Source organism: Cervus canadensis, chromosome 25 (assembly GCF_019320065.1).
Source record: "Cervus canadensis isolate Bull #8, Minnesota chromosome 25, ASM1932006v1, whole genome shotgun sequence".
Lineage (NCBI taxonomy): Eukaryota > Metazoa > Chordata > Mammalia > Artiodactyla > Cervidae > Cervus > Cervus canadensis.
This window is the reverse complement of record NC_057410.1, coordinates 871427-893663: the sequence shown is the minus strand read 5'-3', so window position 1 is coordinate 893663 and position 22237 is coordinate 871427. Positions and strand designations below refer to the sequence as shown.

At 51.9% G+C, this 22237-nt stretch overlaps 3 protein-coding genes across 10 annotated transcripts in view; 1 reads left to right on the top strand and 2 right to left on the bottom strand.

The window, feature by feature from the left end:
- Positions 1 to 147: 147 nt before the first annotated feature.
- On the bottom strand, positions 148 to 4626 carry SLC39A5 (solute carrier family 39 member 5). Of its 3 annotated transcripts, XM_043446663.1 has the most exons (11): positions 4493 to 4626; positions 3849 to 4206; positions 3512 to 3695; positions 2551 to 2713; positions 2198 to 2412; positions 1859 to 1999; positions 1384 to 1480; positions 1131 to 1301; positions 874 to 954; positions 573 to 763; positions 148 to 411 (listed from the first exon to the last, which is right to left on the bottom strand). In XM_043446663.1, exons 2-11 carry the CDS (start codon positions 4130 to 4132, stop codon positions 268 to 270), a joined length of 1671 nt encoding a protein of 556 aa, XP_043302598.1. In that variant the 5' UTR covers positions 4133 to 4206; positions 4493 to 4626; the 3' UTR covers positions 148 to 267. The 3 variants fall into 3 exon arrangements, with proteins under 3 accessions (XP_043302598.1, XP_043302599.1, XP_043302600.1); XM_043446664.1 differs by lacking the exon at positions 4493 to 4626 and having other exon boundaries at positions 2198 to 2367; positions 3849 to 4137; XM_043446665.1 differs by lacking the exons at positions 148 to 411; positions 4493 to 4626 and having other exon boundaries at positions 578 to 763; positions 1785 to 1999; positions 3849 to 4137.
- Positions 4627 to 5500: 874 nt separating this feature from the next.
- Positions 5501 to 11554, bottom strand: NABP2 (nucleic acid binding protein 2). Of its 4 annotated transcripts, XM_043446672.1 has the most exons (8): positions 11276 to 11544; positions 10927 to 11013; positions 9347 to 9448; positions 8827 to 8965; positions 8679 to 8750; positions 8439 to 8520; positions 8281 to 8344; positions 5501 to 6028 (listed from the first exon to the last, which is right to left on the bottom strand). In XM_043446672.1, exons 3-8 carry the CDS (start codon positions 9423 to 9425, stop codon positions 5829 to 5831), a joined length of 636 nt encoding a protein of 211 aa, XP_043302607.1. In that variant the 5' UTR covers positions 9426 to 9448; positions 10927 to 11013; positions 11276 to 11544; the 3' UTR covers positions 5501 to 5828. The 4 variants fall into 4 exon arrangements, with proteins under 4 accessions (XP_043302607.1, XP_043302609.1, XP_043302610.1 ...); XM_043446674.1 differs by lacking the exon at positions 10927 to 11013 and having other exon boundaries at positions 11276 to 11554; XM_043446675.1 differs by lacking the exons at positions 10927 to 11013; positions 11276 to 11544 and adding an exon at positions 9835 to 9948.
- Positions 11555 to 11658: 104 nt separating this feature from the next.
- RNF41 (ring finger protein 41) overlaps positions 11659 to 22237 on the top strand; it is a 28716-nt gene continuing 18137 nt past the window's right edge. Inside the window, exons 1-3 of one of the 3 annotated variants that reach the window (XM_043446668.1) lie at positions 11674 to 11806; positions 12338 to 12450; positions 14219 to 14403. The gene's annotated coding sequence lies outside the window, so the exon portion shown is untranslated. Of the gene's footprint in view, positions 11807 to 11893; positions 11975 to 12337; positions 12451 to 14218; positions 14404 to 22237 lie in introns of those variants that run through there. The other 2 variants (XM_043446667.1, XM_043446669.1) reach the window with 2 other exon arrangements.

The following is a 22237-nucleotide window of genomic DNA, read 5'->3' as shown; positions in this document are numbered from 1 at the left end:
GACCCAGCCCGCCCCTTCCTCTCCGGGCTGAAGCACAACGCTGTCCCCGCAGACCAGACCCAGCGTCCCGCACCCTCCGGGCCCTCCTCCTGCCACATGCCCGGGTTTCTGGGCTGTTCTGGTGCAAGCACAGCCGTCGTCGTCATGGCTTGGGGATGGGCTCTGTTTATTAAAACCCTATTGATCCTACTGGCCCTGCGTCCTGCCTCCGTTCCTCTGGCCGGGGGGAAGGCCGGGCAGCCGGGACGCCTTTCCACCGGCGCCCCCTCAGTCGTCAGAGACAAGGGGCCATAGCTGCTCCTCCAGCAGGGCTATGGTGAGCATGAGCGCGCCCCCCAGCAGCAGCCCCAGCCCCTGCAGCAGCATGTGGAGCCGGGGGAGAGGCTCGGGAGGACGGAGCAGGGCTGGGAGCTGGAAGGAAAGAAGAACGTCGGGGGTCAGAAAAGCCCCCTGCTTCCGGCCCGCCCCGCTCGCATCTCAGACGCTGGTGAGCCAGGCTCCGCCCCCGCCCCCCTCCTGGCGGCTCCCAGCGCCCGCCTCCCTCGGTTTCTCTGCTCCCCGCCCCCCCTCACCATGTCCACGAGGGCCACATAGAGGAAGACCCCAGCAGTGACCCCGAACACCCAGGGAGTGAGGGGCACAGGGCCCAGGCTGAGCCCCACGCCCAGGGCCGCGCCCCCGAGCCCCAGGACTCCGGACACCAGGCTTAGCAAGAGCAGCTGCCGGAAGGACAGGCCGGCCTGGAGCAGCATGGCGAAGTCACCTGGGCGGAGAGAGGACAGGGCGGCGCGGAGTGAGCCCGGGCCGCCCCTCACCCACGTCACCCCCCCGGCCTCCACGGAGTCAACCCCACTCCACTCCGGCCATTCCTACCCAGTTCGTGAGGCAGCTCGTGGCAGAAGACCGCGACGGTGGTGCTGAGACCGCTGGAGAAGCCGTCAGAGAAGGCAGCCCCTGGGTGGGCCAGACGGGAGGTGGGCAGTCTGGAAGAGGGGTCTTCGCCGAGGCAGGGGGGCAGGGGCCCCGAGCTCCGCCCTCCCCCCACTTCCCGGTAGCCCTACCAGCCCCACCCGGTAACTAGAGGCCCACCCTCTCCCTGACCCCCGCCCTCCATCCCCCGTCCCACACACCGATGGCCAGCCCGTCAGTGAGGTTGTGCAGACCGTCTCCCAGGAGGACCATCCACGTGATGTTGGTGCCACCACCACCTGGGCACCCGTGACTGTGGCCTTCGTGCCCAGGAGGGGCTGGGACTGCTGGGGGCTGGCTGTCCTGCCCTCTTGGGCTCTGAGCCCCTGGCTCTGCAGGAAGGAGGACAAGAGCCATGTTGGCGGCTGCAGGTGAGCTGGGAGCCAGGGCCCACCCCTCACGTGCTCCGGTCACCTGGAGCTGCCTGCAGGGGCTGAAGGGCCATCCCACTGCCATCCTCCAGGTCCAGGCTTGGAGTTCTGAGGTCCTTTCTTTTCTGCCTGCAGCATCTCTGAAACGGGAGGGCATCCTTCCTAGTGCAGGAGGCAGCAGAGCCAGGGGGCAGGGAGAGCCAGGCTGCCCGCTGCGAGAATGACATTGGCTCCAGCTCCGGCGCTTGGGGGTGCTCCCTGGCCTCTGCTGTCTCCCCAGGTCGGCACCCCTCCATTTCTCCTTGCCCCGAGCTCAGGAGAGGAGCCCGTTTGGCCGGAAGCCCTGGGTCTGTGCTGAGGAGCCCGAACCCACTCCCTGCTGGCCATGAGGCCCCGCACACACAGTCAGGCAGACGTCAGAGCCAGGAGCACTCGGCCCCTCACCTCCCGGCTTGAGCGGCCAGTTCTCGGCTAGGACTCTGGTCTCGGCAGGAAGAGGACAATAGGGTGTCACTCACTGGCTTGCGCCCTCGACGCCGCAAGAGCCCCAGCACGTTCTCCAGGATGAAGAGCAGGAAGAGACCGCCGAGCACTGACAGCCCGGGGCCCAGGTCCTCCTCCGGCCGCCCGCCGGCTGCAGCGTGCTGCCCTCCTTGGGCCTGACGGAGAGGCGGTCAACGGCAGGCTCCAGAAGCCCCCCGCGCCCGACAACACCCCTCTCCCGGGGTGGCCTTCACCCACACTCCCCACCAGAAGGCAGCTGCGGGCTGCGGCTGGGGTGGGAGAGAGGATGTCCTGTGACGGGGTGGGGGGTGGGGGGGGCCCTGGGGCAGGGGGCGGGGAGGGGCTGCACCTACGTGCGGCAGCAGATGCAGCAGCGCGTCCCCGCAGAGGGTGCCCACGGCCACGGCCCCCAGGAAGCCCAGCAGCGGCCGCAGCAGACGGGGCCCCAGGAGCCGCAGCAGCAGCAGCGACAGCGGCGCGGGCAGGCTGAGCAGCAGCACGGCCAGGGCGCTCTGAGCCAGGGCTGCGCAAAGTCGGGGGCTGGAGTCAGGCGGAGCTGCAGGGACGCCTGCGAGGTGGGCTGGGGCTGAGAGGCGCTGCCAGGGGAGGCAGGGCCCCGGTGAACCCCCTTCCTTGGCCTGAGCCCCACCCCCCCGCCCCCAGGACTCGCGTGCCCCACCGCCCACTCCCGCTCTCACCCACTGACCAGACAGTAGGTCCCCTGGGGGGCTCGGAGCTGGGGCCCGGATGCAGACGCGGCTGTCGATCTGATAAAGCAGGGCTGGACACAGCAGAGCGAACTGACGGGGCGTGAGAGCGGCAGCAGGGCTCAGGCCAAAATTGACCAGCAGCTGGGAGCCGTTCAGACACTGGGCAGGTAGAGGTGGAGGTTAGGCACCCGGGAACTGCTGGGACCTGGGACTCAGATCTCGGGTGTCTGCCCTTCCACTGCATGAACTCCTGGGTCTCTGCCAGGGTCCCCTTCACTCACACTGGTGGGTGCGTCAGGGACTCAGGACAGTTACTGATAATCAGCATGTGTTCGTTATCAGTGAATATGCAAACTGGAGCAAATGATTCAGGGCAAACCGGGTGCTAGTGAGCACTGCCACCATCTCCTTCCCTCCGTAGCTCTGGTGTCTCATTAATTTAGTGATGATGGTCAGACAACTAGAGCCCTCCCTTCCAGAATCTTAGAAGGGAGAAGAAGCTAAAATGCCACGCAAACCTCCTCTCAACAGCCCTGACACGTTCCACCAGCCTTGGATCGAGTGCTTCCTGTGATGGGGTGCTCACCCTCACCAGGTCTGTTTCAGGGCTGGGTTTGGCTGCCCTCTGGTGTACATGGAACACGTTCACTGACTTTCTGGGTGATGATAGCCATCTACCCGCTTCAGGCCTCCTTTCCAGGTAACCAGCCCCAGATTTCACCCTGGGCTGCTTCTCTGGATTCTCTGCTTTGCAAGTGTGGCCCCTAAACCCAGTCTTAGAGCTCAGGGCATGGGTCTACCTACTGTGAGCACAGGGGAACATATTTCTTTACTGGAATAACGTACCCTAAGATCACACCTGGATTTAAGTAGCCATTTTAAATTACTGAGTCTTCAAACATTTCAGGCCATCTAAATCCCGTGGCTCCTATCCCCTTGGGAGATCATAAGACTCACATCCTCATTCAGATGGTCAGCCAGGGAATGGTCCAGCAGCAGAAGCCTGTGAAAGAGGCCCAGGCCCGAGGGGCCTGGCCCATGGGGTGGTCCTGGGGCCTCTGTCCCCGCCAGGTCACCCCACCCTGAGGGGTCCAGAGGCAGCCCTGCCCAGACATTCACACTCAGCTCGGGGTCCTGCGTCCTAGAATGGATGGGATGGCAAGTCAGGGTCTGAAAAACGTGTGATTCCAGGAGTCTGATGTTAGGAAGGCAGAGCTAGGCAGCCGGAGGAGACTCTTCTCAGTAGGGAAGAGCTGGGCTATGACACTTTGGGTGGGGGGAGATGGGTTAGTACCTGTGTGTGGAATTGTCTCCAGCTGGGGGTGCACCCCGACCAGCAGGAGGTCCGTGGTGTCCCAGGCGAAGGGCCTGAACTCGGCCTAGTCCCAGGCTGTGGAGGAGCCTGGCTAGGCCCCCTGCGGTCAGCGTCCCATTCTCCCCATAGAGACCAAACAGCTGGGCCAGGTAATGGTTCTGTTCCTGCTCAGCAGGGCCCAGGTAGGGGCCTGAGCCCTCCACCCAGCCCAAGGCCACCCACACACACAGGCCAGCCAGCAGATGACTCATTGGGGGCCCCATTCCTGGGGGGACAGGCTCAGAGGCTCTGGTTCCAGCTTCTATTCCCCCTGGTGGAACATCCTGAGGACTGTGCCCTGGAAGAACGAGGAGGAAGGGGCTGGGGCTCCTGCCGTGAGCCCACACTCCTCACACCCCACCACAACCCAGTATAGCGGCAGCCCCACTCGCTCACCCTTCCTCCCCATCGCCTCCTTCTGAGCAGCCTCTTGTTTACCGGTTCCTAGAGCAAGCACTTTTCCTGACCCAGAACACTGCCTTCCCCTGATCCAGAGCCACCCAGACCGTCCCTCCCTGTCCCCCAGAGCCCACCCCTCAGCCTCAGCCCACCTCTCTTATACCCCTCAACCCCCAGGGCCTCACCCCCACGGCAGTGTAAGAGCCGTCACCGCAGGCCCCCCCGAGGCCTGGCTGTGGGCACTGAGAGGTTCCTGAGTTATGGAGGGGAGCCGGGCTAGGTCTCCAGCTGCCCAGGTAAGTTGGAGGCCACGTCAGATAGAAAGCCAGGATGGCCAAGCCCTCGCCCCTAGCCCAGCTGCCTGGGGGTGGGGCCAGGGGAGGTGCCAGAGTGGGAAGAGTCACATCAGAGGAGTTAATGGTTCACTGGTCTCTGGGGTGGGGGTCAAAGGTCAGTCTTGGCTGGGCCCCCGAGTAGGGAGGGGCCACCCTCTGCCCCTGGAAAAGCCACATGGCCAAGGAGAGCCTGGGCCTGGCCATTTCTTCTAAATAATTTACACATGCCCCCAAGCCAGTCGGTACCATCTTAGCCTCTCGCTGCCTAAACTGCCACCCCACCTACCTTACATACGGCATTGGGCTTCATTCAGCTCCAACCCCCATGCCCCATGCCCACATTCCCTGGAAAGTTGGCCCCAGGTGTCCCTCAGCTGGAGAGGAGGGTAAAAAGGCAGATGAGGGGCAACCCCAGACGCAGGGGGAAGAAATTGTTTTTAGCAATTCCTCATCCCAGGAGAGAAAGAGCCAGAACTCAGGGAATCATGACCAAGACAGGGGACACTCTGGTGGGAGGAGGAAAGGAGTGCCCGGGCCCTCTGCAGATGTCTGACCTGGCTTTAGGTTGGGGAGCACAGTCTGATCGGGGTGATCGGTCCAGGGGGTCGAGGCTGGCATTACCTGACAGCAGGAAGCAGGGACACCTGGACGAAGGGGGACACCGTCTTCTCAGTTCCAGCTGCAGGGGGGTAGGCAGGCAGGTGGACAAGGGTCACGGCAGGGAGGCGGCAGGGGAGGGGCACACCCTTAAAGGGGCAGGCCCTGCTCCTCCCCTCCACCTCCTAGGGACACCCCACCTTCCGGAATGCCCAGCTGCCGATCTCTTCATGTTCCCATGGAAAGCAAAGGAGTCCAGTACAGAGTGGTAAAGTAACATTTATTAGGAAGGAGAGATTCAATTAGACTTCCACATCACACACTCAAGAAACAGACTAACCGTCGTTTCTAAGCAGGAAGGAGGGGAGGCAGATGGCCCCGAACCCCAGGAGACAGGCAGCTTCAGCTGGACAAGGAGGGGAGAATGGGCTGAGGGTGGGTAAAGGCCACTGCCCACCCACCCTCAGTGAAGTTTAGTGGCTAAAACACTCCTACCCCCCGGCCCCCCAGAGACGGCAGCCAGGGAGAAAGCTGTGCTCTAGAGCAGACGCCTGGCTTGTGGCTGGTGGCGGGAAGCAGGCGAGTACTGCTATCTCTTGCTGCTCCTCCGGGTTTCTTTGCCGTTACTGACGGCGTTGCTGGAGGGGCCGGGGGCGCCGGCAGGTGTGTGGTTGGGCTGGCTTCGGGTAATTCGGGTGCTGGGGGGGTGGGAGGGAGTGTGAGGCGGGTGCGGGCCACCGCCAGGACCTGGTGGGGTGCTCAGTCCATTCCCGTTCTGGCTCTCAGAGGCTAGGTGTGGGAGAAAGAGGAGAAACACAGGAATCAGCAGGCGTCCATCCCCAAGACCTCCCTGCAGCCCCAGTGGGCAGAACAGTCTCCACCAAGGACAGCTGCGTATTTAAGGCTGTGTGACCACGTGCGAAAAATGTGAGTTGCAGGAAGGGGCCCCAGAGAAGGCGCAATCATTCTGACAGTTGCTACATGAACCATTGTATATTTTCTTTAAAAAAAAAAAAAAAATTGGCTGCACCTCACAGCTTGTGTCATCTTACTTAGTTCCCTGGCCAGGGATTGAACCTGGGCCCTCAGCAGTGAGAGCAAGAAGTCCTAACCGCTGGACTGCCAGGGAATTCCTATTTTTTCTTTTTTATTCATCTCTATCATTAGGAGTCACACCTAGCTGTCTAGTGCTAGGCTCAAGGACCACCAACAAAACAGCTCTTGACCAAAACTGACTATAAAACTAGAGACTCACTGGGAAGGGAAAGGCCTGAAATTTGTGTTAAAATGTAAGAAGGATCTAGAAAGGAAGAAAAAAGTGTGGTGTGTGTCACAATGAATCACATTCACTTGAGAAAATATAAACAAGAATAAGCAAAAAAAAAAACAAAAAAACTATTATACGTACTCACACCCCCAAAATAATAGACAACACTTTTGTGTAAGTTTTCAGTGTTTAATCTTTGAACTACCTTAGCTGTGAAAACCACTATCACCACACTTACCACAGTGTATTATTAACATAACCATCATCTGTGGGACTATTTCCTGCATGGACTTCGAGCTCCTAAAGACAAATGCTGTGTTTTTTTCCCTTGTATTCCTCATCTATAAATGCTTGTTAAATGAAGATAGATGTCTGCCTCTCACATACACAAGGCACCATGCACCCTAACCATACCCCTGCTGGTCCATCAGACAAAGATATCTGCAGCCAAAACTGAAGAATAAAGCCCTTTCCTTAATTCAGAGAAATAATTAGGAGAGTATGTAGAAAGTAATTGTTTTTATGCCATACACTTTTTTTCTTTAAAACCTTCTGTACCTATTAGCAGAGGACAAAGCAAATAAACATGTAGCAAATGAATATGAGGGGGCAAACAGGCTTAAATGTATCTTATTTAAAATATTTTTGTAAATGATAGAGTTATAGAGACTGGAGAATATGTAACTGTCATATTTTCAGTTGAAAATATGGATGCTACTTTTTATGGTGGAATTAAGTGTTGTTATTTCATGGTGTTTCCAAAGAACACCATGACCTTGAGTGGTTCTCATGCAGGTTAGGAAACCACGGTAACTGAGGATGCAGACACAGACAGGAACGATAGAGGCAGCCCAAAGCCTAATGTCACGGGAGAAACATAAGGCATGGATCAGAGACAAGAGTGCCAAACACCCGGGAGTCGTGGGGTCAGCTAGGAGACGACCCAGGAGAAAAGAACAGTGAAAAACAGGTTTCTAAGGAAAAGCCAAGGGAAGAAGAGGGTGATGTTGGTGAATGATTCTAATTAAAAGTTGATGATCTACAGGAAGGCAAATTCTCAACAGACCAAAAGCAAGGGCTTGAGTTGGAAGACCCATAATCCCGAGGGTCAAGGCCTAGGAGCAGGGACTTAAATTTCAAGAGTGGCAACCCTAAACAGAAACGATTTCGTGCTTAAAGTGGTGCAGTATGGACATGTTGAGTCATGTAAGTAATAGTGTATCAGAACTGGTACTGAATCAAAATAGGCAAGGGTGGAAAATGCCAAGTTTCTGCCAAAGAGGAAGTCAAAGAAGAGAGGAAGGAGCTAGAATGAAAAAGGGCAGTCTGCAGAGAAACTGCTCTCATTTTTGGCTCTGAGTGTTAGTGGCAAAAGGGAGCTCTATCAGTGATAGAAACATATCCCCAAATGTTTTCACCCGAGGGAGCTGGAAAAGAACTGGGAGAGGGACTTCCCTGGTGGTCCAGTGGTTAAGAATTCGCCTGCCAATGCAGGGGACGTAGGTTTGATTCCTGGTCAGGGTACTAACATCTCACATGCCATGGGGGCAACTGAGCCCACTCACCACAAGGAAGATCCCGTGTGATGCAACTAAGACCTGGTACAGCTGAGTGAATAAATATACAAACATTTATTAAAAAAAAAAAAAAGAACCGGGGTGGAAAAGGCTATAATCAGAGAAAAGAGAGTTTGAAAAGGGATGAAGGCGATGCATCTCTCTAGGCTGGAGTAGGGAAACTACAAGGACTAGTGAATGGGAGAGAACACACTCACCTGGAGAAGAGGCAGGGGGCCCAGTGGTAGGCTGGGGAGCCGCAGGGCCACTGTCGTTCTGCACCTGAAGGCACAGACGACATATTCAGACCTTACTCTCTGCCAGGCTGCTTGGCCTGACCTGCCCGCCTTCCCCACATCACAGTCACGGGACCCACCGTCTTGTTGGGTGCCTGCTGGGCGCTGTATTCTGGGTTGGGCTCACTGAAGTTAGGAACCTCAGAATAAACCATACAGAATCTGCAAGGGGAGAAAGTGGCAAAGCCTCAGGCCCATCCCCTGGAAACCTCAGGAAGGCCCAGGTTCAGAACATGGAAGGCACACCCTCATGCTGCCTTCTGCAAAACACAAGCTTCTTTCCTCCGCCTGCGCTTCTACCGGCCCAAGATAGCACTTACTCTCCAATCTTCTGGAGGTCACCCCCACGGCCAGTGTACAACGTCAGACAACCTTTGAACACTGACGCGTACCTGTGGGGGCACAGAAAGCAGGATTCAGAGTCACAGAGAAGGTCCTTGGATAACCAGAAGTCGCCTGATGGCTTACCCTTTGGTGAGCCGGATAATGTCCCCGGGCTGAATCAGGTTGCCCACGTCGTCCCAGACGGAGATGTTGATGCTGCCGGTTTTGTCGGCTACTTTGCAGGTCCGAACCTCGTGTCCGTCCTTTGTCTTGGTCACTCGGCCTGGAGGGAACAGACCAATGCGGTGGCGGTGGTCAGATAAACAGGGGTGGTGATGATCAGAGGGATGAAGTCTAGATACTGGCGGAGTGAGGTGTACAAACAGGCCAAATCCCTGGGGCAGGGAGGAGCCAGCACCATGGAGAGGGCCCTGGGGGGGGGGGGTGTGCGGGGGAAGGCCCGGAGGCTCTGGAGGCACGGATCTGGCAAGAGTTCCCTCCATCTACCCTACACTCGACCACAACTCTCCGGGCGGGGGCTAGGAGAGAGACTGGACATGAGCAGTGTCTTGGGATGCGCCCTGCCATTCTGGGTGCAAGTTAAGAATGGTTCTGCCCAACCCCGAGACCTTACGCAGGGGGCCCGCCGCCCCAGCAGAGCCACCTGTCTCCAGCACAATGAAGATGAGGTTCAGATTCTTGAGCCCGGGCTTGATATCCTTCACGAAGGTCTCCGTCGTCATGCTGCCCGAGCCTCAGCACCCCACTAGAAGGGGGGAAAGGCGATGAAGGTTCAATGCATGGACCTTCCCGTGTCCACTTCGCAAGGCCTATCTATCACACTAGGCTGGTCAGGCAGTCCTAAACCATCTAACTCTTCTAAAAGGGTAGAAACGAACTTCCCCGTGGCCCTCCAACTTCAAGATCAGAATTTAAGGGGCCTCTGGATTGGCTGCTTCGGGGCTGGAAGTCCCCCCTCCCCCGAGGCTTTCAGTCTCAAGTCCCGAAGTGGGGAAGCCGACGGAAACCGGGGCAGAGAACCTGATGCAGAGCCAAGGAATGGAATCTCACTCGCCACACCTTCCCGAACCCTCATCTGGACAATCCGGGACTCAGTCCATCCTCTCCCCCAACCCACAGCCCACCACCCACCCAGCCAGCCCGCCGGACTGTGCACGCCGCCGCGTCGCCCGCAGGGGGAGCCAAAGGTCCCCAGGCCGCCGGATGCGGACCAATGGAACGCAGGAGTCAGAACATTCCCGGAAGTTTCCCCTGGCCGGCCTCCTCCAGCCAATCAGCACTGCCCCGGCTCGCCCCCTGCGTCCCGCCGGGTCCCCACCCGACCAATCGGGATTCGAGATTCACGCGCCGCGAAAGGGGTGGGATTTTAGGTATTAAAGGAGCCTCAGAGAGGGTTGACTGAGCAAAGAACAATAAAGACCGCCAGGGGGCACCTCAGGTCCCAATTTCCCTCCACTTGACGAGGCGCAAGAACTAAGAGAAGGCTCCAAGATTTTCTCCTAGTCGTGACACAGTGGAAATAGGACCAAAGGTTTTTTTGGAATCCAGCGGACAAAAGCATAAAAATAGGCTCATCACTTCACTTTGTTACTCGACAGTTCTTAAATATGTGATTCCATTTTGCAGACGAGAAAAAGCAGTGTCTAGCACATGTAGAAAGCAGTGTCTAGCACATGTAGAAAGCAGTGTCTAGCACATGTAGAAAGCAGTGTCTAGCACACAACAGGCAGTTTCCTCCTCTTCTCCAACTGCTCTAACCCTCATCTTTATTTCTGATTTGGGGCCCTCAAGTTTAATGCAGTAACCAGGTTGGTGAAGATCTCTGGAAAAAGTAGCATTCACACCAGAGACAGACAACTGGCGGCCTCACTCCTTCCCCCTTGGAAATGATGGAATCTGGGGCTCAGAGAGCAATATTTGCATTACTTCCTCTCACAGTCCGAAAGGCAACTGTTCCTGAAGTACTCACTCCCTAGACCTCAGGATCCTCAGAGGACTAAAAAGAAGAGGCCTGAACCTTTAGTTCCCTTTGAGACTTGATACATAGTCAACAAAATGTAGCTAACTCTGTAGCATTGCATATCAACCAATTATATATATAAACAATGTACATACATGTGCGTTACCATTTGCCTAGCGAACATCGGTAAAAAATACTGCTATCAGATTAGCCTATGAGGCCATGCAATTGTACTGCCTTGGTTTGCTTAATCAATCCCTTACCTTCTTCTAGAGGGCTTTAGGCTCCACCTTGACTTTCCTCGGAGCTCAGGTTCTCTCCCGCCCACAACCCCAGCCACGGTGTTGTACCTTAAGGAAAGCAAACCACAGCCCGGAAAGAGGGACATTTTTATCTCCCTTCTGTCCCCTGAGGTGTTTCAGGCAACTATACAAGTGCTCCGAAGGCCGACGTAAATACGGCTGGAGTGAGACTGGGAGGGAAGCGGGCAACCTTAGATCAAAGTTTTCCGGCCAGACACTCCCCCATTCCCCACCCAGTGGTCGCCTTGTTGACTACATATCCATTCCCATGACTATGAGTCATAAGATCAGGAGGCTCCGGGATGCTGACCACGGCTCTGGAAACGGGAGAGGGGCCGGGGAGACAGCAGGTCACTGCAGGCCAGCCTACTAGCGACGATCTCGCACCAAGTCGCATCAGCTTTAGAGCACGAACACGTGCACCCCTCCAAGGCGAAGTCTCGCTCTCCTGGAGAGTCGGCCTCCCGCTCAGCCCCTGATGTTCACGCTGGGAAGAACATAGAGTCCTCCCTCCCAAATGGCTATCTAGTTCTCCCGGGGACCATAAAGACTTCCGGTCTAGAGCGGAGGCCTGGCTAGCCCTCACTCTCCTCGTTGGCTGCTCGTGGTTTCCAGTCCAGGACTGAGTTAAACAAAGAGGCGGAGCTTGGTGACGGGCTTCCGCCGGTTGCGTAGCAGCGGTGGGCGGGGCAAAGGTTCCGTCCCACACGGCAGAGAGTGGTCGGAACCCTCTCGCGTCTTCTTCCCCTTCCCCTTCCCCTCCCAGAAAAGGCTGGGACCCGGCACCCGGGCTGTCTCTCGGCCGCAGCGGGTACAGAGAGTCCAGACCGCTTCCAGGGCGGTGCGTACGGCGCCTGCGCGCGCTCCCACTTAAAGGAGGGTGTGGGAAGGAGGGGGCGATGTCCCAGGGGGATTGAGGCGGGGGTTCGCGACGTTGGAGGTCAGGAGAAGGGGTGAGAGTAAAGATGAAAAATGGAGGAAGGGAGCAGCAATAGGGAGGAGTCCAGAGGTGATAAAGGGGCGCTGGTGGGTGGGTTGTTGGGGTGATCCATTGGAATGGGGGAGCCTTAAAAAGTGCAGGAGGGGCCTGGGCTGGCTGGAGGACGGGGAGGAGGGGACTTGAGGGAACAGCGTGGTGTTTAAATAGGCAATGATTGACAGGCCGGGAGCGGAGGAAGGCAACATTCTGAGGGCCAGCCTGGGCAGGGGCCGCGGAACCTGAACCCCCGCCCTCGAAGCGCCATAGCTTGGCTCCTCTCCCATGCCTTGTCTTTGGCAGCCTTGTCTTCCTCCTCCATTCCTTCCCCTCTCTCCCTCCCACCCCTCTATGTAGGAATCTCACATTCCTCACATCCCTGCCCTGTGTTTGCAGCCAGGCCCTGTTCACGGGCTGCGCACACCGGAAAGCCTTCTCCAAGCCAGAACGCAGAGGAAATTGAGGACTGGGAAGGAGGGAGCTGGAGAAGGAGCAGAAAGCTGAGAGGGGTGAGAATGTTTCGCTTGAGGGACTGACAGGCATCTTCATTCAGAAGCTGACTTCGTTCCACCTGGTAGCAGATGCAGCTGTTAATGAGACCACTGAGCCACTGTCCTTGGGGACTGGGCTGTGATAAAGTCTAATCCCTTTCTGTACAGGTGGTTTTAGTCTGACAATAGAGCAAGAAGCTGATATTGTTGCAGGCTGCTAGTTTTCCCCAGATAGGGATGGTAGGGAATCCGAGTGATGCAATAATGTTACTGCCCTGGGTGTCCAGCCCACTTTGTGGCTGCACCTGGATGGAAAAGAAGAAACAAGCTTCTTTCAAGTATTTCCTCATGGACCCTCAGTACTCTAAATTTATTTTGCATTCTATTACTACAAATACCTCATGGTGTTTGTACGAATAGTGGTATGAATAGCAGTATTCAGTATGCTTTCATATTTCTTATGTTATTTGATTTTCCTGGACAACATGTAAGATAGGTAAGTCAAGTTATCATTGTCCCTGCTTGACAGGTGAAGAAATTGAAAACTGCAGAAGGGATACACGGCTTGTTAGAAGTCGTGCAGCCTGCAGAGCAGAGACCAGAGTCCAGGTCTCCTGACCCCACGTGCCCCTCTATGTTGAAAAATCCTGTTTTGTTCTGGTCAAGAGAGCTGTGAGGGGGGACAGCTTTTCCCAGGATGGACAACTGTTAGTCTGGAACTTGTCTCTAGGAGACTGAACATAGCACTGATTCCTGGAAGCTTTTCTTGAGGTGCAGGGGCGGACGCCAGGCTGTTGGGAAATAGTCTTGTCAAAGTGGAAGAAGCATTGTACATGCCTCTGTATGTATGGATGGGAGAGACCTATCAACTCCCCCCTCACTGCCCCCAACTACAGGGAAGAGAACGTGGACCCGGCCTGGCACCTTTACCCTCCGATTAGTTTTTAAATACTGCACTGACATGTTATGGCTGCTGAGCATAGTAAACTAATGAGCCCATGTACCAGACTCAGGGTGAGGTGGTCTCTGTTTTGTGGATAAAAATTGTCATCCTTCCTAACACAGCCCTTAATATTGATCGATGTGAAGGTGAGGAAAGGGATTTGAGTAGTTTCTGTTCTGCATCTGAAGCTTTGTCTCCCTCTACTTGGTTTCATCCTTTTAGTAACGAGAGTTTGGTCTTCCCAGTTGTCTGTCCTGGAGTAATTTCCTGATTGACTGCCTCTTCATTTTTTTTAAAAAAAAGCCTGATCCCTTCAGGTATATTTCCAGACTTGAAAGTAGAATTACACCTATACCAATATTCTTGAGTATCTTCTCCTTGTGAAATAGTATTTTCCGAGTGGAGAGCAGGACAGATTCTTTTTCTATGAAATAATTTATGCGAAAGCACTTTGGGAACATTAAAGCATCATACTGCGCGCGTGAGGTGTCATGGCTCTCGGTGTTATGTAGCCACGGATTTGGGTTCGCTGGCGTTCCTTGCAGTTGTAGGCGCTGAATTAAAGCATCTTCTCTGCCTCAGACAGCTGCTGTCCCCTGCCTGGCTTCTTGTCGCTTTCTCTCCCCACCTCGGCTGTGTTTGAATCACTTGGCCCGGGCGTGTGGCTCCTCAGCAGATGACCTCACTCCTTGCGGAGGAGCCTGCGAGCCCTGAAACCTGCGGCTCTCAGGGGAGTTGTCTTGTCCTCCTCAACCGACCGTCAGACCCGAGTCTGTCTAGTTTCATTGCCTAGTGCAGGTACTGCTCCTGACTCACCTTCTTCTTCCTTGTTCCTATTAATAGCGCGCTCCCGACTGTGACATCACACCCATCCCCTTGGCGATGGAGCTTGTTACTAGGAAGGAAGACTCGGTCGGAGAATAGCCAACAAGATGGGTTGCTGGGAGCGTCTCCTGAGCGGCAGTGAGCGGAGGCATCAGGGGGTCGGAGCCTTGTGAACAGGGAACCTGCCCCCCAACACTTGGAAGGTAAAAAGCGTTGATTCAGAACCCCCTTCTGGGCTTCAACCAACTCTTCTCTGCTACTCTGGATTCCTTCTGCTCTTGAAAACCTGATTCTCAAAACTCTTTTATGCATGAACTTTTCTGTGATTAACCCACGTCAGTCTGTGCTTCATGGTATACTTATGTCGTACATGAACTGTTAACTTTTACTTGTTGATAAGTTGTTAAGTTTTACTCTTTTTGTGTGTTTTATATCCTCACTGAACTCAAGCCCGCACATGTGTTTGAGGACGAGGGTTGTGCTTGCTGTGTCTTTTACGTGGAGATGAGGTTGGGGGCGGTCCTTGCTGGTCTTTGAGGCCTGGTCAGCCTCACCCTAGGTGTTAGAGTTGTTAGTTGGGAGTTTTTGAAGGATTGTGTGACCTCTGGATGCTTATTTATTTATTTATTTTTAAAAAATATTTATTTATTTGCGTGTGCTGAATCTTAGTCGCCGTATGTGGGATCGAGTTCCCAGACCAGGTATTGAACTCAGGGCCCCTGCATTGGGAGCTTGGAGTCTTAGCCACTGGACCACCAAGGAAGTCCCCCTCTGGATTCTCTTTCAAATTTAACCAATTAAAGTGTGCTGAAGAAGCCTGACTTTAAAAATCTCCCGTGCTAAATCTAGTCTGGATCACAGAATTCTGGAATTAAATAGAACCTTAGAGGCAATGAGGAAACCAAGTTCTAAGAGCTCAGTTCTCTAAGAGAGGGAGTGACTTCACTCTAAGGATTCTATTGCTTAGATGCAAAAGACCACTTTCTTTCATGTAGGAAGTCAGGAGAGTTGCCTAAAGAGAGCAAGGTCAAAATTGACTCTCGTAAAGCCAGGGCACCTTTTGTAATGTAATTACCCCTAATTTAGCCTATTTCTGTACTTACCTAGACTCTTATTGTCTCGGATGCTTCATTTCTTGTGGAGTAAAGGGAGCTGAGGCCCGGAGACGCTGTCAGTTGCCCGGGGTCACACACTGCTCGGTGATAGAGCTCCAGTGGCACTCGGGTCTCTAGATTCTCCACTCGGTCTTCTTTTTCCACGTCTGCTTCTTTATTGGGAGACAGGGAGATAAGATGAGATGTTTGAGGGGCGCCCGTGAGGCACCCTTCACCAGCTACTTTCTTCACTAGGTTGAAATTCCTAGGAGTCGCCTGTTTCATTACAGTGGAGCAGGTTATGGGGCTCTTTGCCTTAATGTCTGGTGATTTGTAGTAACTGGTGCTGGAGAATTCTCAGCCCTCTGCACCTGTGTTGTGTTCAGGGCATGGAGGAGAGAGGAGGAGTAGGAGATGACAGCACTTATGCTTGGATTTTACCAGTATGTTTTTGCCAAGCTTTGGTGACAGCATACCCAGTCACCCTAAAATGGGAGCGGCTGCAGTAACGTGTGTGCGTGTGAATGTGCATGGTTTGCACATCGGTACATGGGTTCAAGAAACCCTGAATAAGGGAGGGTAAATGTTCAGGCTCCTTTAGAAACAATCTGTTTTGAATTCCTAGCTCTCTCTGGGAGTAGACCAGTGAAAACAATGGCAACAGTAAGTTACAAGGGTGTAGGGAGTGGTCTAGTAACGTTCTCAAGTGTTTATTTATTTATTTGAAATTAATGAATTAGCTGACTTACTGTTTTTGGCTGCGCCGTGTCACCGTCCGTGGGCTTTCTCCAGTTGGGGGAAGTGGGGCTGCCCTCCATCGTGGTGCACGGGCTTCCCATTGCACTGGCGTCTCTTGCTGCAGACACAGGCTCTGGCCCGTGGGCTCCGTGGTCGTGGCGCACAAGCTTAGTTGCTCTGAGGCCTGTGGAATTTTCCTGGACCCGGGATCATCAAACCTGTGTCCCCTGCATTACAAGGAGGATTCTCGACCATGGGACCGCCAGCGAAGTCCTCACATTTTTATAATTAATGCTGACCAGAAGTGTAGAGACGTCCCAGTGTAACAGTAAGGAAGTACATCCTCCTGATTACCTGCTTCGGTTCTGGCCTGCTGGGAATGCAGTTTTCAGTTGGGGTTCAGGATGTTCAAATTGGGTAAGTTGGCAGGACTCCTATAAGCAGGAAGGAACACTTCAGTGCTAATGTCGTTCAACTCCCCAACTGACGTGAAGCCTTCCAAGGCCTTTTCCTCTTCTGCAGCTCAAGGAGGAGATCTAGGAAGCCGTGCTTGCAGTGGCTGTGGTCACCGGCTGTGATTCTTGTGGTCTCCGTGGTTTCAGGTTTATTAAGGCTTCGTCGCTAGGGCAGTAAGCAGCTGAGTTCTTGTGAGGCGCCCCCCGTGAAATGAGAAGCCCCCCGTGACAGTCCCACAGTAATGCTGAGCGCCCGAGAGAGAGAAGGAACAGTCACAGAGCCTGGCCTGTCAGCTCGACTGTCTACCCAGCGGCCAGGCGAGACCGGGCGAGGAGCTGGCTTCCACGGCTGTGTATAACCACTTCCTTCAGCATGTTTCCCACAGACGACAAATCGGAAATACCCTAGTCAGAACGAAATCTAAATTTCCCCTTAATTCTTGAGGTCGCACCTCTGAAAGAATAGTTAGAGGAGGGTGGACAAAACAGGAGCATCTCCAAGCAGATAAAGTGGAGGTTTCAATCCAGAAAGAACAAGCCCAGCGTCTTCGCAGAGTTCTGTAAGCCTGACTTTATGGTGGGAGCCTGGTAACTGCTAAGCCTGGCTGGTGGCTTCTTACAGCCTCTGACCACCTCTGTACCGACTGAGGCAACTTCTCTGCTGTTTCTTTTGGGGATGTGGGATCCCATGAGACCCCACTAAGATCAGTTTTCAGAATTCGTAGTCTTCCTTAAGATAGCATTTTATTTTAAATATTTATTTGGCTGCACCGGGTCTCAGCTGTGGCATGCAGAATCTTCTAGTTGATCTTAAGTTGTGGCCTGTGAGACCTAGTTCCCCGACCAGGAATCAAACACAAGTCCCCTGCATTGGGAGCTACTGGACCACCAGGGAAGTCCCAGGACCGTTTTTGAAATTAAGACACAAGTGAAGCAATCTACAGACTCTCAGCTTGCTTTCTGCATTGCCCGTAGCAGCAAGAGAGAGAAGGGTATTGTTTTAGTTTTTGCCCCTTGCTCTAAGGTAACTGAGTTTTTTAAAATTAAGTCTTGCAGAAATATGTTCTGTAGATCAAAATTATAATCTCAGTACATTTTTAAAATGTGTACACAATATATTCCAGTTTAAAAAAGAAGTTTTTATATAGATGGGGCCACCACTATATGTACTGTTTTGGCAGCTTGCATGTTTCAGTTTGAGAGGCAGTTTAGCATAGCAGTTAAAGGCTTAGCTCTGGGGCCGGGCTGCCTGGGTTGGGATCTGGCTCCACCACCTGTTAGCTGTGTGATTTGGGGAAAGCTTTTTTTTTTTTTAACGTTTATGTAATTATTTGGCTGTGCTGTGTCGTAATTGTGGCACACAGGATCTTTTATTAATAGTTGCGGCATGCAAACTCTTAGTTTTACCATGGAGATCTAGTTTCCTGACCAGGGATCGAACCCCAGCCCACTGCATTGGGAGCAGGGGGTCTTAGCCACTGGATCACCAGAGAAGTCGCTAGAGAAGCTTTTTAACCTTTGTGCATCTCTTTCCCATCTGTAAAAGGTAGATCATGGTCACGCCGATCTCACAGAGTAACTCATAGTTATTGTAAAAATCAGTTGAGTTAATATGCCAGAAATGCTTAGAATTTTTCCTAGGATGTATAAATATTCAATAAATAATGATTTAATTATTATTTGGTTGCATAAGTAAAACATCACTGTAAAAAAATAAGGAGGAAAAAAACTAATAAAGCAAAACTCTGAGTGAAATTAAAAGTACTAATAACATGGGGAATTCAGAATTCGTAGTCTTCCTTAAGATAGCTTTTTATTTTAAATATTTATTTGGCTGCACCGGCTGCATCAATATCTTATAATAATAACTCTAAATGGAGTAGAACCTTCAGAAATTGTGAATCACTGTATTGTACACCTGTCATTTATACTGAATATCAGCTATACTTCAATTTAAAAAAAGTAGGGGGCTGGTGGGGAGGGCCGGGGCAGGAAAAAAAAAAAAAAAAAAAGTATGGAGAAAAAAAGTAAATGTACTAAATGTCTGTACTCAGGGACAGCTTCTCTCTTTTTTTTTTTAGCTTCTCTTATACTTTCAGATTCTCTCCAGCATAAGTGTGTACACACATAAAATTTTTTAATGAAAATGGCAGTGTAGAATATATACTATGAATAAATGTTATTTTACTTATATAAATAATGAATAAATTTGAATAGCCTAAATAAGTAAATATTAATAAAGATATCTAAGTCATATTAATGCTACATTGTATCCCATTTTAAGGATGTAAGGAATTCTACTGTATGTTTGTGTCACTTCTGATTTTTTTGTACTATTATAAACAATACTTAGATAAACAACCTGGTATATTGTTTTGCTCACTTGTGTAATTATTTCCTTAGGCTAAGTTACTGAAATTAGGATTTCTGGATAAAAGGTATATATTGTTTTAAGATATTGACTGACATTTTTGTTATGATTCCCCTTGATTAACTTTCTCTTGCAAGAGAACATTTTTCAGACCTTGCTGTAGTATACAGCGTGTCGTGTGTGTGTTGTGTGTTACGTGACATAAATGACACGTACAGCATATGTGACAGTGTTTTGGACATGTTTTTTCATTTGACCTTAATACTTTCACAGTTTAGGATAATTAATAAAAGTATTTCTTTATGTGACTATTGAGTACACTCACACAAAGAAAATCTTTTTCAAAGATACAAAGGGATAACTGAGGAAATTAAAAATTTCCCCCATTCCTGTTCCTTAACGACCCTTCTTCAGCAGCAGCCACTATTGGCCATTTCTGGAGAGTTCCGTGTATATGAAAGCATATTCATATGCATTCATAATACGCATATGTATTATATTTTGCGCTTATTTTGGCACATTTCCATGTACTATTATATACCTTAGTTTTTTTCTCTTAGCAGTATATCTTGGAAGACTTCATACCTGGTACATTTTAGGGCAGTAATAATTTTTTTTCCGCTGATTAATATAATAGCTATTATAGAGAAACCAGCTTACACTTTGTTTATTTAATTGAGGTAGATATTGTTAGAAGCTTCTCTGGTGCCTCAGATGGTAAAGAATCTGCCTGCAATGCAGGAGATCTGGGTTCGATCTCTGGGTCAGGAAGATAGATCCCCTGGAGAACGAAATGGCCATCCACTCCTGTATTCTTGCCTAGAGATCCATGGACAGAGGAGCTTGGTGGGCTGTAGTCCGTGGGGTTGCAAAGAGTTGGACACGACTGAGCAACTGACACTTTGACTTCATTTTCAAATATTGTAAAGTCAGGGGCTGAACGGGTGAGTTATGGGTGTTGGGTGATGTTTCTGCCGTCGTGTAGAGGCTGCCTCAGGTCGCACCTAGCCACTATTCAGAAGAGCACACCCCAGTGTCAGGCCGCGTTAACTGAAGTAGGAAAGGCGATGAGCTCCACTGTGTCCTCAGAGGTCGGCCCACAGGCAAAGCCCCCAGTGCCTGTTGTAGAAGGATGCAGGTGCTCCAGGCGCTGGGGGAGGGTGGAGTCTCGGCTGTATGTGCTCCTCGCCTGTGTTCCTGCTGCTCTCCGTCGTGACCTCCCAGGACTGTCTAGGCTCAGGGTGACTGACTGTTGGATGCCATGGAGAGGATTCCCATCCCAATGTGTTAGACCAGATGGTCTCTTGTGGTCCAGTCCAACTCTAAAGGCAAAAATGAGACTGTCTTAACCAGGTCAGTGGGGAAAACTGTATTTAAACAGATCTATATTCAAGTTTGTGTCCTACTTTTTAAAATCTATTATTGGGTTGGCCAAAAAGTTTGAGTTTTTCCATAAGATATTACAAAAAACCTGAACAAACTTTTTGGCCAACCCAATATATCGTGTTATCGTATGTTCCTCATAAGCATCATTTAAAATACATAGCTCAGGCTTCCCTGGTGGTCCAGTGGTTAAGAATCTGCCTGCCAAGGCAGGGGACATGTGTTTGATCTGCTGAACCTGAAGCTCTGATACTTTGGCCACCTTATGCAAAGAGCTGACTCATTGGAAAAGACCCTGATGCTGGAGCTGACTCATTGGAAAAGACCCTGATGCTGGAGCTGATTCATTGGAAAAGACCCTGATGCTGGAAAGATTGAAGGCAAGAGGAGAAGGAGACGACAGAGGATGTGATGGTTGCATGGTATCACCAATTCCACGGACATGAGTTTGAGCAAGCTCCGGGAGATGGTGAAGGACAGGGAAGCCTGGCGTGGATCGCAGAGTCAGACATGACTGAGCGGCTGAGCAGCAGCTGGGAAGATCCCGACTAGCCCGCGGCTATAGCAGCTGGTGCTCCAGAGCCCAGGAGGTGCAGCCCCTGAAGTCCTGGTGCCTCCAGACTGTGCCCGGCAAGGAGAGAGGCCGCCATGGCGAGAGGCCCGGGCTCTGCAGCCAAGAGTAGCCCGAACTCGCTGCAGCTCGAGAAGCCTGTGCCCAGCAACCAAGACCCAGCGCAGCCGAAAACAAAATAAACAAATAGGTGTTTAAAAAAAATAAAGCAGATACGCTAGATACGCTCTTCCATCAGGTGGGCTTATATCACCATAATTAAGTGTAGCTGTACTTTACTGTTCATTTAAATGAGTGTGATTATCTGATTTTTAAAAGTTCATTAGTGTGATTTTTGAGAACTTGTCTGGACCTCTTTCAGTCCCATTCTTCTTTCCTGCTTTTTTTTAAGCCTTAATTTTTTTAAAAAAGATTTTATTTATTTCGGCTGCACTTGGTCTTCATTGCTGACTCAGGCTTTCTCTGATTGCCGCGAGTGAAGACAACTGTTGATCGCGTCGCAGGACCTCTGGTTGCAGTGGCTTCTCTTGTCTCAGAACACAGGCTCTGGGGCGTCTGGGCTTTTGGAGTTACAGGGCACTGGCTTATTGCCTCACGGCATGTGGGATCAGACCTGTGTCCCCTGCATTATCAGGCGGATTCCTAACCACTGGACCACCAGGGAAGTCTGTCTGCTTTCCTGCTTTAAAGGTGTCCCTCTTCCTATTTAACGTGTTTCCTGGTTTCCATCCTGCCTTTCCCTCTGTGACCAGATTCTCATCTTTACTTTTCCTTCTTCACTGGAGCTTTCCTTTCAGTACATACACATCCTCAAACCTTCCTTAGCTTAAGGAGGAAACCCCTACCCAACCCCTTGCTCAGCCTCCTGGGCTCCTCTAGCTGGTTCTCTCCCTTTCTTCCCTGGAAATCCAGCTTTTGACCGTTTTCTTCAGGCCCTGTCTCTGCCTCACCCGTTCACCGGGAGCCCCTGCAGCCTGGCTCTCACTCTTCGGCTCTGCATCGGCCACAGGGCCACCCAGCGCCCTGAAGCCCCCTCTGCTGCGGGCGTCCACCGTCCCATGTCTTGGCAGTTTCTGCTCTTTTTAGTTTAACTTGGTTCACAGTTTTTGACACTTCTTTTCCCTCTAAACATTCCACTTCCTCAACTTGTGTGTGTGTGGTTAAAAACACGTAACACAAAATTCCCATCTTAACCATTTTTGAGCATACAGTTCAATAATGTTAAGTATATTCACATTGTTGTGAAACAGACCTCTGGAACATTCTCATCTTGCAAAACGGAAGCTTTACTCATGACACAAGAATTCCTCTTTCCTTCCTCCTCGCCACACCCCCACCTCCTTTAACTTCTGTGACTCTCTTCTCTCCAGGATTTTCTCTTATCTGGGGCCAATCTTTTTCAGTCTCTCTTTCTCTCTTTTTTTT

Bases quoted from the DNA above. Each gene is read 5' to 3' on its own strand.
- SLC39A5 (XM_043446663.1), bottom strand. From the start codon at position 4,132: ATGGGGCCCCCAATGAGTCATCTGCTGGCTGGCCTGTGTGTGTGGGTG. The intron at 2,413-2,550 runs GTCAGTGGGTGA...CCCACCTCGCAG, and splicing joins CCCAGGGGACCTACTGTCTG to GCGTCCCTGCAGCTCCGCCT. The intron at 955-1,130 runs GTGTGTGGGACG...TGGCCCACCCAG, and splicing joins CACTGACGGGCTGGCCATCG to GGGCTGCCTTCTCTGACGGC.
- NABP2 (XM_043446674.1), bottom strand. From the start codon at position 9,425: ATGACGACGGAGACCTTCGTGAAGGATATCAAGCCCGGGCTCAAGAAT. The intron at 8,521-8,678 runs GTAAGTGCTATC...CTCCCCTTGCAG, and splicing joins GACCTCCAGAAGATTGGAGA to ATTCTGTATGGTTTATTCTG. The intron at 6,029-8,280 runs GTGAGTGTGTTC...TCCCACACCTAG, and splicing joins GCCCCCTGCCTCTTCTCCAG to CCTCTGAGAGCCAGAACGGG.